At 36.2% G+C, this 14,593-nt stretch overlaps 1 protein-coding gene across 5 annotated transcripts in view; it reads left to right on the top strand.

Moving 5' to 3' along the window:
* The window catches only part of C4H4orf50 (chromosome 4 C4orf50 homolog), an 81,360-nt gene that overhangs the window by 832 nt on the left and 65,935 nt on the right, over positions 1 to 14,593 (top strand). For all 5 annotated transcript variants that reach the window (XR_010472115.1, XR_010472116.1, XR_002412016.2 and 2 more), the window contains exons 2-8: positions 1,574 to 1,725; positions 3,432 to 3,570; positions 5,570 to 6,265; positions 10,002 to 10,116; positions 10,887 to 11,011; positions 11,384 to 13,594; positions 14,341 to 14,442. Coding sequence is in view for 1 of the 5 variants with exons in the window: in XM_021286162.2 (XP_021141837.2) it covers positions 1,574 to 1,725; positions 3,432 to 3,570; positions 5,570 to 6,265; positions 10,002 to 10,116; positions 10,887 to 11,011; positions 11,384 to 13,594; positions 14,341 to 14,442 (3,540 nt within the window). In the remaining 4 variants the exon portion in view is untranslated. The remainder of the gene's footprint in view (positions 1 to 1,573; positions 1,726 to 3,431; positions 3,571 to 5,569; positions 6,266 to 10,001; positions 10,117 to 10,886; positions 11,012 to 11,383; positions 13,595 to 14,340; positions 14,443 to 14,593) is intronic.

Below are 14,593 nucleotides of genomic sequence, written 5' to 3' on the forward strand. Positions count from 1 at the left end.
TCACTGTTTTTATCTGTTGGCTACTTTCTGAAAAATATACCACTAAGACATTTTCTTTTAACAGCTTATGAGTTGGATATTAGAGTGGGGCACAATTGAAAATTACATTAATTTGGCTTCCATGGTAAATTGTTAATGAGCAGAGTAGCAATGTCCACTATTATTATGTATTCCCTTTGCAGTGGTATTCAGGGATGCCCATTTCAGGGAGCAGAATGTCTATTCACTTTACAAATACAGACAAAATATGAGTGTCTCAAAGGGCTCAAAACTGAAGATGCTGTTCCATTTAGGAAATTATATCGGCCAGGGAACAGCCATGATTATGTTTACACATCTCAGTAATGCATGGTCTCTGAGAAGGGACTGGCCTTGGTAAGTCTGGAGGAGATCACAAAATGGTTTCAGCTTGGTTGTCCATGTGGATTTAATATTTCTTTGTCTTTACACACCTGTAGCTTAAAAGTGTTGTGGCTTCTCAAGGGAGTGGTTGAATCTTTTAAGCTCTAGATCCTTGAGTGGCTGACATAAGACCAGTGAATGATACATTGGGCCAAATTACTAAAATTTTATGTAAATTACTATATGTGTGAATAGCACATATCAAAACATGGGGCAATAAGAGAAGAACTGTTTGTTTATTCTTTTTGCAGTGATTTTGTGCTATTTTCTACTCTTCAGTGACAAAAATAAATATTGCCTGTTTCCTGGAGAGTAGGTCCAAACTCAGTGGTTAAATTCCCATTATAGATCCAGTTCCAAATCAATGCAAACGTAGCAAAAGCAATTTCACAAATGTGAGTTACAGGACTGTACTTACTGACGAGAGTTTCTATAACTGAAGGTGAACTGCATCTGAAGAACTTTTAGAGCTACGCTAAAAGAGGCAAAGAAAAAGAACCAAAATAGGCTTGTCTTCCCAAGCCTGAGTTAAAAAAAATCCTTTTTTGGCATGGTTTCATAAATTGTCAGAGGTGAAGTAGACTTAAGTCAAATACTGAATGCAGAGTTCAAAAATTCCTGTTAAATATACCAAATGTTTCTCTGAAATACTCATAGATTGCTTTATAAATAGGATATATCCTTTTTAAAATCTTCTGTATTGAAACAATAAAAATATCATTCATTTATCCAAAATAAGCACATTTTTTTGTGATAAATATACTCAATTTTATGAACTCTAGTAGAAAATCATCCTCTTTTCAAAACTTCGATGCTTAATTCCTTCATGAATTAGTCTAATTGAATCTTTTATGAGGATCTTATGTTCTAAACTGCAACTCCTTTCATAGACGCTGTATTACTTTGGGGCTAATGAAATGAGACTCCCTCATAAATAATGAACATGTTCAGAATTGAGAAGGACTGTTCATTTGATCAGCAGAGTCTTAGACTCTTCTTGCATGCTTAGACTAACAGTACATTGAGAACATAATAATTTGGGGTATTTTTCGTCATGGGTACTTCATCTGGGAGAGAACAAGGATTTTGTTACTGTGTTAAAATGCCCAGTAATGAAGGATTTGATATGCTGGATTTCAATGTTAAAATTGACACTTCCTGGATTTTCCAGGAATTAGAAGATGCAAGTATACCTGATCAACAAGTAAACAGTGCTGGAGAAGATAATTTGAACCTCAGAATAAAAGAGCTGGAAAATTCTGAACAAAAGCTGAAAGGTATTCTAGAGAACTACGTGGAGTCAGATTCTGTCCTAAGAAATAGGTAAATAAAAGGTTTTTTGCATTCAAAATTAATGTGACAAACCTACTCTACCTTTTGTCGCATGTACTTCTTGTCAAATAACACCTGCAAAGCTAGCAAAAAGGAAGACTTTACGTGTTTTTAGGGTGCCATAAGATGCATGTATAAGTGTCTTGTGTAGCTGTTAGAATAGAAATGCAATGTTCATTTTTTTTGTTTTTATTATCTAATTCAAATTTACAGCATAATAAAAAATATTGTTGCAAATAACTAGACAGCCTTCTCAGGATGTGTTATTCCTAAATATTCAAAGGTGTAAATTCTGTCTGTAATATACATCCCATTTCTTTAAAGTTAAGAGTTAATTTGGAATTTTGTGTTAAAAAATGTTGCTTGTTTCAGAATGTTTAATCTAGTTTAGCATGTTAATGCTAAATCCTTAAAGTAGCTAAAGGTGCCATTAGACATTAATTATGTAATTGACTAGAATAATAACATCAAGGTTTTGATAGTCAGCAACTGCACTGTTCCAAACAAAGCCAAATAGTTAAAAGGATAGAAAACATAAATGGCATTCAAAATAGTAATTTGTATAATTCCTTAATTGTTTTGATTCATCAAGGGATTTGGCCAGAAATGTTTAAGTAATGGACTTTTTTCAAAACAGTTATGTATCCTTTTTAAATGGAAGCTTTTGTAGGAATGGGCCTTTTTTAACAAAGATTTCAAGGAGGGGAAAATATAAATGAGTGGAGGAGATGAGTGTAAGACAGTTGAAGGTTGAATGAAGAAATTCAAGGAAGATACGGTACAGCACAGTCCTGAGGGGCACAGGGTGTAATGTGTGCGACTCTGAGATGAGAAAAGAGGAGGTTCTAGTACCTGCCACAGGATATGAGAGACTGGAAAGAAAATTTCCTTAACAAGAAAAGGATATTTCAGAATTCACAGCTATCTAAAGCATTGAGAAAATTTTGATGTCTATGCTGAAAAGGGGAGGAAAATCTTAAGGAAGACATGAAGCTTGTTCTCGTAAGATTATCTTTTGTATTCCTCCTGTGTACAGGAATCCCATCACATCACACCACATAATCTTACACTATCATTTTAATAGCAACAGGCAAAGCAAACCTGAATTTTGTCAAAATCCAGCTTTGTAGACAAAGTCAATACAGTTATACACTGTAGGTTTCAGTACCCAATGTGAGTTACGTTAAAGTGAGATGTTTTCCCTATACTGCAGTCAGCAAAAAACATAGTTACTTGTAGGTTACCTGTAATCTTCATTTTTATGGGAAGCATTTATCATTATCATTAAATTTGAATTTGCTAACTGTGAACTTAGTAAAATCCTATGATTAGATACATGTAGAGACCAAAGTGTTGTGGTTGCCTTTATGGTAAATTGTTACTTTGTTTAGCATGCCAAGCTTCAGTGAACATCAGTCTTGTAAATGTGTTTGCTTGTGGTTTTCATATAAAGCCAGAAGTGAGAAAGTGAACATAGACGTCTTTAGCAGTTTTGAGAGTCTCCAGTGTAATGTGCAAACCCCAGCAGACTTGTTAAGAATTAAGTGTTTATTATTAGTGATCAACAATTTGTTATTATTTTACTGTTGGGAGAAGAATGGAAAAATAAATTGATGCATTGCTGATGACTGCTTATCCACCTGGAACTGTACTATATTGTATTTACTTAGCAGAGATCTTCTTTCTCACTGTCACAGGATGAATGAGCTGGAGAGGTCACACAAAATACTTCTTGTGACGATTGATCAACTAAATGTGAAGTTGCACCAGGTTGAAAATGCAAATATGCGTGTTAAAGGGAAACTGCGAGACATTCGGGAAGACCTGATCAACTTGGTGAGGAGGATATTGTTTCAAATGACCTACTTTAACTTCTCTTTGTGGTAATAATTTGTAAGTCAATCTCATCTCCAGTGTCCTCTCTTTTTTTAAGCAATAAATCAGCTCTTTTTCTACAACCAGAGGAATCAGAATAACTTTTTGGTCTTTTTTTTCCCCACTTTCTGTTTATCCAATATTTTTGACCACACTGCCATTATTCCTGTCATTTGGGCCCTTAATCTTTGAGATATCTGTTCCTACTTCCTTCTTTCTCCCCAGAACCCACTCAGTGTACTCCTTCTCCTTAGATCGGACTTCATCTTTCTGGCCCCATAATAAAGGTTCTGTTTTTTTTATTCCCTGCCATATGTGACACAAGAGCATAACACAGCTAACACAGCCTGTTTTCTGTATAAAATGCAGCTGCTCAGCTTGTCATCTGACTCCTGAATTGCTCACACATTTTCAAGCTGGGTCACACCTGTTGCTGCAACCACTTTAAGCTTCCTGCTTTTAGTTTTGTGTCCTCTTGCAGCTTTGCCAGATTGATTTGGTTCTTGCCTTCTTCCCTGTGATGCATTGGTGTGTGGGCCACCATTCTGCTGAGCCCTGCTGGTGCCAGCCCTCCTCTGCAGAGCACCCTTCACTGGAGCAAGCTGCATTGCCAATAATGTCCCGCTGCCAATTTCATGCCTTCACAACTCCCTCTCCCACATGTGTGTTCTGAAACCCTCAGCTCTTACAGCAGAAAGTTTTCATTCTGCTGAGTGCTAGTACTTCTTCACATGAGTATTTTGTATCAGGAAGGTCAGCTGTTGGCTGATAACACACATGACTGGCATTTCTACCCAGTTTGCAAAGCTCGTTGGGTGGATCCATGAAAATAGAGAAGAAATGAAACAATATATTTTGATTCTGTTTATCATAAGATACACTTTCATTTTCTCAGGTCACAGCTGGATACTCTGACAGGACACTAGTAACATGCAGCAAGACTCATAAGAATAAACAATAGTATTTGCTTTTTAATTAATAACAAAATGTATTTTTCAAGACTCAGGAAGCTTAGATATACATGTATTCCCATCAACAGTTAACCAAACAAAGTATTATTTCAGACCTACCTGACTTTGTGTAATGTTTCAGTCTGGTGTTCCTCCTGTCCTGTTCTTGCCAGTGAACCTCTCATATGGGAATGTACTGAAGATCAAAAAATCTGTCCTAAAAATTTCCTTGAAGAAATACAGAAATGTCTCTGTGCCTTCAGTATTGCTTCAAAATTGCCACAATGGTTCCAGGATACCGATGGTCTTACTCTGCTCAAAACGAGGGCAGCATGGAAATAATGAAAGACTCCTCTGTCTTTCATCAACATCTTTCACCTCTATATGTCACTGTGTTCAAATATACTTTGGTGCAAAGGAAAACAGCAAAGTCTTTCTCAAACGGATTCAAAAGACCTCTGTTCCTTTCTCCTTTTTCAGGGGTTTCATGAAAGGAGCTGACAGATGACAGGTGTGGTGAAGGGCAAAGGGCAAAATCTTGGACTCTGGAAACCGTGTGTTCTGTTTGCTGTAATAGAACCACGGCTTCTCTGCCTGTAACATCTCAGACATACACAACTCTCAGTGTTAAATGTCTGTTACTGTGCAGTTCAGAGCTGTTGGTATGGATTTCAGTTCAAAGGTTTCTTTTCATTTAACATGTACTGTAGAACATGCAAAAGAAAGTGATAAAAAACTTTCTGCATTTTATGTAGTAGTAGATGGTGGGTGACATTGTGGTTTGTTTGTTTGTTTCCTACTGAGAAGTTTCAGTGATGGATGAAATGACAACATCACAGGACAGTTTTGCTCTTAATTTTCATGACTTCACTGTCTTTAAAGAATGCTACTTATGACATACCTGAGTTTTCAAAAAATAAGGGCAGAATTATTTCAGAATTAAGAAAAATAATAAAGGAAGAAGAGATTTAATATTAAGATGTTAATCATACAACTCACTGACGTTGTAGGTTGAAAATCAAGAAAAGTCAGAGAAGAAGCAAAAGGAAAAATTACGTTGGCTTCAGGAGCAGCTGAAGACAAAAGAAGATGAAATAAAGAGCCAGTCAGATTATTTTGAGCACTACAAACAGAGGCAGAGACAAAAGACAGCAGTGCTGAGAGAAAGGGAATGTTACCTTCGGGGTGAGGTATCTAGGTTGGAAGAACAAGTCCTACATCTTAGTGCCCATATTGCTCTTTTGACATCCAAGATAGAAGAGGGAATGGCGCAGTATCTCCAGCAAAAGCTGGAATCAGTGTTCAGTGGGACTCAGTGCTGCAAATACTCTGACCTGGAAGTAATGAAATTGAAAACTTGCATTGAAAATGTGAAGCATGACATGATAAGCCACCTTGAGGCATTTCAGCAAAATTTGAAGTTTTTCAGAGAAAAAGAGGAGTATTACAGAAGAGAAAAGGCAGACCTGTTGACTGCGCTCCAGTACTCTCAGGACACTGAAGACTTTCTCAGAAGAAAATTGGAAGAATCTTGCCATCTTGTTTATAGCCTGAAATTATCAAAAATCAAACTACAAGAAAAAATGGAAGAGCTTTTGGATGAAAATAAGACCTTAAAAGATCAAGGTATGGTAAAACTGAAAAAGAAGAAAGAAAAGGACTCACAACTTACAAGACTGGAGAATGGAGGAGAGACTGTTGATCCAGTAAGTAAAAATAAGGCAAAATATCTTTATATCTTTATATCACCTTGGATTACACTTGTCGTTAGATGTGCAATTGAGATGCAAGTGTTAGGCTTTTTCCTTCCTGCATTTATTTTCCTTTATTAATGGATTAGTACTTCACAGTATCTAATTCACACCTACTGGAATCGGTAGTTGGAGCTTCATTGTGTCAGTGCTTTTTATCAGGTGCACATTGAGGGTACTTCACAAATCTTGTTTCCTTAGTTTTTAAGTGATGTACTCAAGGCAAGAGGTCTCAGTTGGTGCTAGAAGTAGAGGCCAGAAGAACTGCTGAGACCTCTGTCTCGTGGACACCATTCAGTGGAGGAATACACATATGGTTGGGTGAGTTTTCACATGTTATTCATGCCCAAGTGCTGAAGAAAAAAGCATAGCTGACAATAAATCTTGTATATGAGATTTTCTAGATAATGGTAAACAAGGGAAAATGGACTGGGAGTGAGTTGAGATATTCAATGGTTTTGCAGCTCCATAGCATTGTGATATGCCCTGAATACACTGAATAGGACTTGTTTGCTTCAAGCACTTCGCTCCAGCATTGCATGGGAAAGCTCTGCATATGCTGTAATATGGCATTCAGCTTCTGCCAATTCATTTGCTGACAAAGAACAATTCTTCTCACAGAGAGGACTCACACAAAGTTATATTCTTTGTGCACTGAGGTGGAGTGTATTTTTATTCTGAGGATTTGTTAAATAAATTTAAACCAGCTAAGCCTCACACTCAGCTACTCCATTCAGCTTGTGACCTGATATCCCAAGAGCTCTTCTGATTTTATTATAACTGCAGTTAACCAAGAGGTAATGGGCATGAACAATGCCCTTTGGTGTAGGAGGACAATCAGACTGTGAGTACTTCCAGAATCAGGATAGGGTGGAGAGGATCTTTTGTCTGTAAAAGCTAGAAGCAATAAAGATGAAGTTTTTTAACCTGGTAGTTTAATGCAATATTGCAGACATGGTGATTTTGTACCATTAGTGGCTCTGCAGTCCCAAAGAGGCAAGCTCCAGGAGGTTCTCTTTGTGTGTGAGAGAACTGAGGACTGAGTGCTGTTGCTTATTTTTATACTTAGCCTGAACCATTGCTATAGTTACTTTAACTAGTGAGTTCACTTTTCTTGGAAATGAAGAATAAGGCTTGAAAATATTTTAAGATATTTCTAGAGGAACTTGCACTGATTTTTAAACAGGTACAACAACCAAGTGCACTATGAGGGGACAGCACTGCTAAAATCAGGAGGAGTGAGGGCTTTCAGAGCCAGGGAAGGAGTAGTGTAGAATTACTACTGGTCTGAGAAAATTGAGTAAAGGAGAAAGTAAATGTTGAGTTATTTGAAGATGTGAAAGAAAGCTATTAATATATCAGCTGACTAATTGCCTGAGACTAATCCAAAGAGTCTTCAAGAAATAGGACTGATTCTCTTTCATTCCATGCTGTACCCTAATAAAAAGTTATTTTTTTCCTCTACAAAAAGTTTTGTAACCATTTCTTTTCTGAGTATTAATTTACAGCTGTATTATCCTAGGAGGTTACCCAATCTCAGTTACCCAGTCTTTGGTATAAATGAGCAGTCCATAATTTTTGTCAGTTTACTTTGGTTTGCTGCCCAGAAGGCTCTATTCTTTAAATGCTGTGTATAGTACCAACAGCGTCAAATCTTGTGTCTTCTGCATTTCCAGTTGTCTTTTCCTCCTCTTTTGGTACTGTTACCTGTTCACTTGGATTTTTTTTTTAGTAGAAAATGGCTTGAGATGGCAGGGAAAAGATATCAATATCTATCATAAAAGGAGGAGGGAGACATCTGGTGTTGTGCTGTAAAACTGGATTGGGTTTTTACCCCTCATTTTGTGTTTTACTAGCACATACTAAAATAGAATTTCCCAATCTCATTACCTTGATCTTGTAGTAGTCAAGCCAAATAGTTACAAGAAAAATCCTATTTGAGCTCATCATAGTCCATCAACAACTATAAAAATGAAAAATTGTGTGCAATACAAGAAATACTTAAATGCTCTTACTTTTCTGGAAAGCTGCTTATATATCATTTTTTCAGTGAAAGAGCAATTTCACAACCAGGAAAAAGGCAATTTGTGAAGACAGGCTAATCAGACTCCTGTGAAATACGTGTGGTATGAGATTCCTCAGTAAATAGCATGTCATTCAAATGGCAAGCACATCAGTTATCCTTGAAAACTAGCCTTAGCCATTATTGCATCTTGAAGCACTAATGTTGTTTCAATTAGGTGTTTTCTTCTGGTACTGTAGAGGTGAACTGCATTTCAGGGAGCAGTGTAGTCATGTAAATCTTGTTTGAAATTTGAATTTCCAAGTTTGGTGTCAGAATCCTGTCTGCAATATTCCAATTGCAACCTATGCGTGAATGAAAAATGCTCAAAGAGCAGCTGTTTCCATGTGTCTGTGTCTTGATTTATCAGGCAGTTTCTAGATGTGAATATTTAGGGGTCTGCTGAAAGCATTGGTGAAGGAAAAGTATGAAACGCTGAGCAATGCATCTTTCTACAGGTTTCACATGGCAGCGGAGGTTTTGGTTTCACAGTGTGATGTTCCTGGCACCCAAGCATTGTATCTTTAACACCGTTTTGTGTAACTTTCTTTTGACAGAATCCACATATCAATAAAGAAAAGATATCTGGGAAGAAATAAAGGCAAACATGCAGGAAAGGAATGAGTGTGTTTTAAGTAATTAACTTCAATATTACTGAGAAACATGAAGGAAGAAATCTTGGAAGTGTTATGGTTTCCACTTAAGTCATGCCTCCCAGTCAAGATCTTCCAATAGAGCATTATAATGTGGCAACTGACTTGGGTCGAATCAAAATTATTCTCACCAGTGATCTTGTAGAAAATCAAGTGGCTTTTTCTGATTCATTATAGACTAAAGACTCTAAAGACATTGCTTTTCCCATTCTTATGTAATTTTAAAGCTACAGCTCAGCCTATAGGGACCAAGTTTGTTTTTTGCTGACATTTGATGCAGAGCAGTGCAAAAAGACAAAAATGACTGTGTTGGTTTGTTTTCTGTACTGTAGCTTCTTTGACTACCACCTCGACTGTATGTTTTGATGATAAAATGCAACCTGAGTCTTCTGTTCACTAGAAATGAGCACAGTGCATGTAAAATGTGACCTATTGTGTATCAAGCAATAAGGGTATCTGCTTTGCACCAGAAATTGTCACAATTTCCAAATTCGATCAGGGAGTCAAACGTCGAGAACAGAATATATAATTTACCATTAAATTATCCATGGGAAATAAAGTTTTATTTGGACTTATTACTCTACATTGAGTTTTCCAACCTAGGAACAGTTGTCTTTGTAGCTGTGCACTGAAATATTAGTCTAATTCCCCACTTGATTGAACTTTCTTTTGTCTTTGTTTGTGAGCATATAATTTACTCTCTATTTTGATAGTGTTCCAGCTGTGATCTGACATATAACATGCTTCTTACTCAGATTTTCTTCCTTAAGTCTTTGTAATGTATGAAGGAAACATTAGGGGAAAGTTTAAAACCATGATATTTACTAGAAAATGTTGGAACAAGAAAAATGTATGAAATAATAGCAACTATAATGAGATAATGGGTCTTTTGAATGTAAAATAGGAAATTTATGTGCCTGTTTTTCATATCCTAAACACCGTGTCTATTTGTATTTTTTTTCCTTCTCCCATTAAGAATGGAGATTTAATTCAAGATGACATTCCAAATCTGAAATGGGAAGCAGTCATGGATTCACTCAAAAGCAGAGTTACTCAAACTCCAGTTGTGCTGCTACGTGCTAAAGAGTTTGGTATGAAAACAAACTGAAATTTTTACTTTTTTGTCTGTGCAATAAAAGTAAAGGTGATTTCATTTGTGTGATGTGCATGACTTTAAAGGTCTAATACCTTCTAAAAACCTCCTAATCTAGAGTCTGTATCTTGGGAAGTTGAAAAAATAACCATTTACTAGTATTTGCTAGTATGATACTAGCATTTAGATATAAACTTTCTCAAGAAATCCCAGAACTTCCAAGAAGCTACAAAGATGAGAAATTAGGAGATACTTCTCATGTCCTCACTGAGGTGTTAGGGAATGCGGTGCAGCAGCTAGATTTGCTTTTCAGACCAAAACCCATGAAACCTCCGATCTTGACAAATTGTATCAGGTAAATTCTTCCAACGTAAATTAATGGTAATTTTATAGCAAATTTCAATGTATGCAAATGCAAGCTTGCATTGAATAATTTTAAGCCATAAGTCTAACCCATAAGTTTTCATCTATGCACTGTAATGAGATGTATTTTCCATTTTTAAATGTTTTGAGAACTTTTGGGGGGATCCCAAATATGCCTTATTTTAGAGCTAACTATTTATGTTTTCTTATGAAGTTTGTTTTCTTGTTTAATGCCATGCTCTGCATCATTGATGAAGTATGCTTCTCTGGTAGAGAAGGTAGTTTGAGCATACTCTCACTAAAATGTTTTTCTGTTCAAAACATCTGGTTAGATGTTTTTGGGTTTGTTTTTCATGTAGCTATCTGAGAGTGACATTACATTTGTCCAGTGTTTTACCATAACAGAAACACCAGGATCTAGCTGTGATGAGCTAAAGCAGATGCAGGAGCTACCAGAAGAACTTCTGCCAGTTTTGGAACACAATTCCAGTGCCTTTGCAAAAGTCATTGGACTAGCTGAGACTGAGCAGGTGAGAAGAAAAGTTACCACTATTCTTGCTGCTTTGTGCACAGGGAGTCTGTGGATCTTGAGATAAAATGAAGAGTTGGTTTATTTAAAGATTAATATAAAAGTAGCTTTAAATTGTAGCTACTAAAAATGTTATTCAAGATTAATACAGGTGTGCACTAAGAAAATTATTTACTTATTTGAACCTCATTTGTATCATTGCTCATTACAAATCTTTAAATAATTTTAAAACTCTCTCTGGAAATATTTTCTCATCTATCTGTAATCAAATATTTTAGGCATGAAGTGAAAAATAATTATGATTATCAACACAGAATGATATGTCTTATCTTATATTTTTCAGTTTGAAACGTTTCTTTTTTGCTGTTACCAGGTCACTCTTGGAACAAAGAGGGCAGGTGCTCTAGAAGACAGTTTCACTTTGTTCAGATGTACCCCAAGTTATTGTGTAGCAGGACTATTTCCCCCTTGTTCTGAGAAGTTAACTAATGGTGAGACAAGTAAGGAAACCAAAGGTGAAGAAAACTTTTCTCTCTTGAAAGAACAAGGTCTAATTCTGCCAGCAAAGATGTTCCCTGTTTCTGTGGTTGAAGCTTTGATGAGGAAGAAGCTCCAACTTACTCTGTTAGAACCTGAAAATTACCACGTATCAGCTGTCACCACTATGAAGAAAGTGAGAAGTTTGTATTTCTGTGGGGCAAATACCAGTCTGTGCTCTGATGGCTTCTGCTTTGTTGCAGAAAGAGGATTTTCTGGCAAAACCTCTGCACAATTTTGTGGAAAGATGCCTTACATTCTGACTGAAATTTTCACAGTGTCTCTAGAAAAATACCACATGGAAAAACTTTGGGAAAACAAGCAAATTCTGCCAAAAAGCTTAAGTGGAAATAAATCTTTGGATGAAGTTATTAATGATGGAAAGTATCACCAAAAAGTCTTTAGATGGAAAGCTGAAGGAGAGGAAATACAGAAAGCCCAACTGCAACAGGTGACCCGTGTTCCTGAAGAGAGTTCTAAAGTTTTAAATAGAACTGAATTAATCAAGCCTGGGAAGCCAGGAATGGAAGACAAAGACAGCCCAAGTATTCCACAGGATGTTCAAAATTTATTTGTTTATTTTAAAGACTTTAAGAAGCATTTTGAAGGGAACACTGAACTAATAGATAAACAAGGAAACCTCTCAGAAGTCTGCATCTCTGATACGAATAGGGTATATAATAGAGAAGACATAATAAAATTGGAGAACCGAGAACAATCTCAGAAACCAACTCACCAAACAAACGCTTCCAGTAATATTGGCTTGAAAGAAAAGAAAGACCAGACCCTGAAACTATGTGAGCCAAATGAGAACAATTCCTCATGTCAAAAAATAGCTGCTGAAAACATGCAATATGCACGCTCTCAGAATTTTCTTTGGTCACAGGAAGAGAAGTATCCACTCAATATATTGTGTCCTGTGCAGGAGAGGGCTGTGTGTTTAAGCAAACTGTTCCTGCCAGGGAGCAATTTTTATGAGTGTTTGTGTCATCTGTCACCACTGGAAGCTGGCAATGACCCTAATGTGAAAATATGTGCACTGGAAAAAATGGTGGCTCTGTGTTCTCAGAGGATATTTCTACTGATGCAAGAGAAAAAAAATTACTCAACAAAAGTCTGTGTATTACAACAGGAGAATGAGAGATATGCTCAGATGGTGCATGCACTGGAAGAGGAGGTGGATGCATATTTTCAATGTATTTTAGCAGTAGAGGAAGCTAACATTGTTTCATTCCAAAACTTACTTAATCAGAAAGAAGTTACTGGTGAATGTTACAATAACTCATCAGAAGAAAACATCATGATCCCAGGAACATTTTTTGTTGAAACCTTCTTCAAGAACTTCTTATGTCTGGAAGAGAAAAGTAAGAATTCTGAAAAAAAGTCACTGACAATTGCATCAAATACACTTTCCAGGAGTGTTTTATCCCTAGATGGAAGGAAAATGAGGTATTTCCAGCTACTTTCTGACCTGAAGGAAGAAAGAAGCAAATGCTTCAAAGAAATAGCTCAATTATTACAAGACAAAGAGAACTATGTGGCTAAATATAATGAATTATTACAAGAGAGAGATGGAAATTTACGAAGGATATATCTTTTAGAAGGTGAAAAAGAAACATTATTGGGATGTTTGGCAGAGGTAAAGCGTGAACAAGACAAATACAGGACTTTGGTTTCAGAACTTCAAGAGTGCAAAACCAGTAGTTTTCAAACTATTTCTGATTTACAGGAAGAAAAGTGTGTAATGAAAAGAGAAATAGACAGGGTCAGGAAAGAAACATCAGAACAGCTTGGTGAATTTCAGAAAGCAAATGCAAACTTCCTTTTAGAAAATAGCAAATTGAAAGAATTAGTATCTTCTTTGGGTTTCACCTATGAAGAGCTGAGAAAACATAAAAGTTTGGGGATGAAAGAAAAGATAGTAAAAGTAAAAGAAGGAAGTCAGCGACATGGTCTGAAGCCAATGAAAGTTGAAACAGCATGTGGTATAACTCAGACTGAAGGAGTGCTAATTATAGACCCCTCAAACTGTTTCGCTGGAAAAGAGGTAAATAACAACAATGAGGAATGTTATCATCTGAGATCTTCTAAAGAAAGGGGGAGATATAAATGTCGTTTGGAAGATAAAGCTAAATTAACTTCGTACTATAGAAAATGTTGTAACCTCCCATGTACTGGACATCTGACGTGCTAAAGTTGACTTTGAAATAGAAGGCAAAATATCAGGGAGTTTTTTTTTTCTGAAAGTCACTTTAGAGAATTTTAAAATGTTACAGCAAGCTACAAAGTTAAAAAATAATACTTAAAGGAATACATTGTTTGGTCATTTTTTTTGGTTATTTGTGTTCTTGCAAAAGCAAAAGCTTCTGGTAGAGCAAATTAATTTCCATGAGCTTCTGTTATAATGGTGAAGTATTCAGGGTTGTGAAACAATCACATTATTGAAAAGCATTCACATGTTCACTTAGTAACTTCTATTCTAATAAGGTGGGGTTTTTTTACTGTTTTGATTTTTATGAAACACACGCCTAAAGACAGGGCCTTTATTTATAATGGATTTCTTCCCCATGTTTTCCCTCTGCAGTCATTAATCTTACACCATGGTGAATTTCTACAGGAATTACTGTTTTCTTGTTGAGAATAATCAACCAGGAAAGATTTACCTCTAATATCTCAATTTTATGCAAATGCTGTTAGTAATTCAGATAGAATGAATCCATAGATTGTTCTGTAAAAAACAGTCTGCCATTTTATATGGGTGAGTGGAGTCACGTCTTTCTGTTTTCTATCTAGGGCAGCACATTTGAAAGCTACAGTGTGATGAAAAAGCAAGTTGAGAAGGCAAAAGAAGAACTAAAACTACAGCAAAAGGAATTAGAAAAATCAAAAAAAGAGGTAATCTCCTACTCTGATGTAGCTCTAAGGAGCAAATCTGTTTTATTTCTTCTTTTCTTATGTGGCTATTCTTCTTTCCGCCAGGATTTAACACATTTACAAAACAGGGAAGTTGCTGATCTGCAGAACCAAAATGTATCTCTGTGATCTT

Source organism: Columba livia, chromosome 4, assembly GCF_036013475.1.
Source record: "Columba livia isolate bColLiv1 breed racing homer chromosome 4, bColLiv1.pat.W.v2, whole genome shotgun sequence".
NCBI lineage: Eukaryota > Metazoa > Chordata > Aves > Columbiformes > Columbidae > Columba > Columba livia.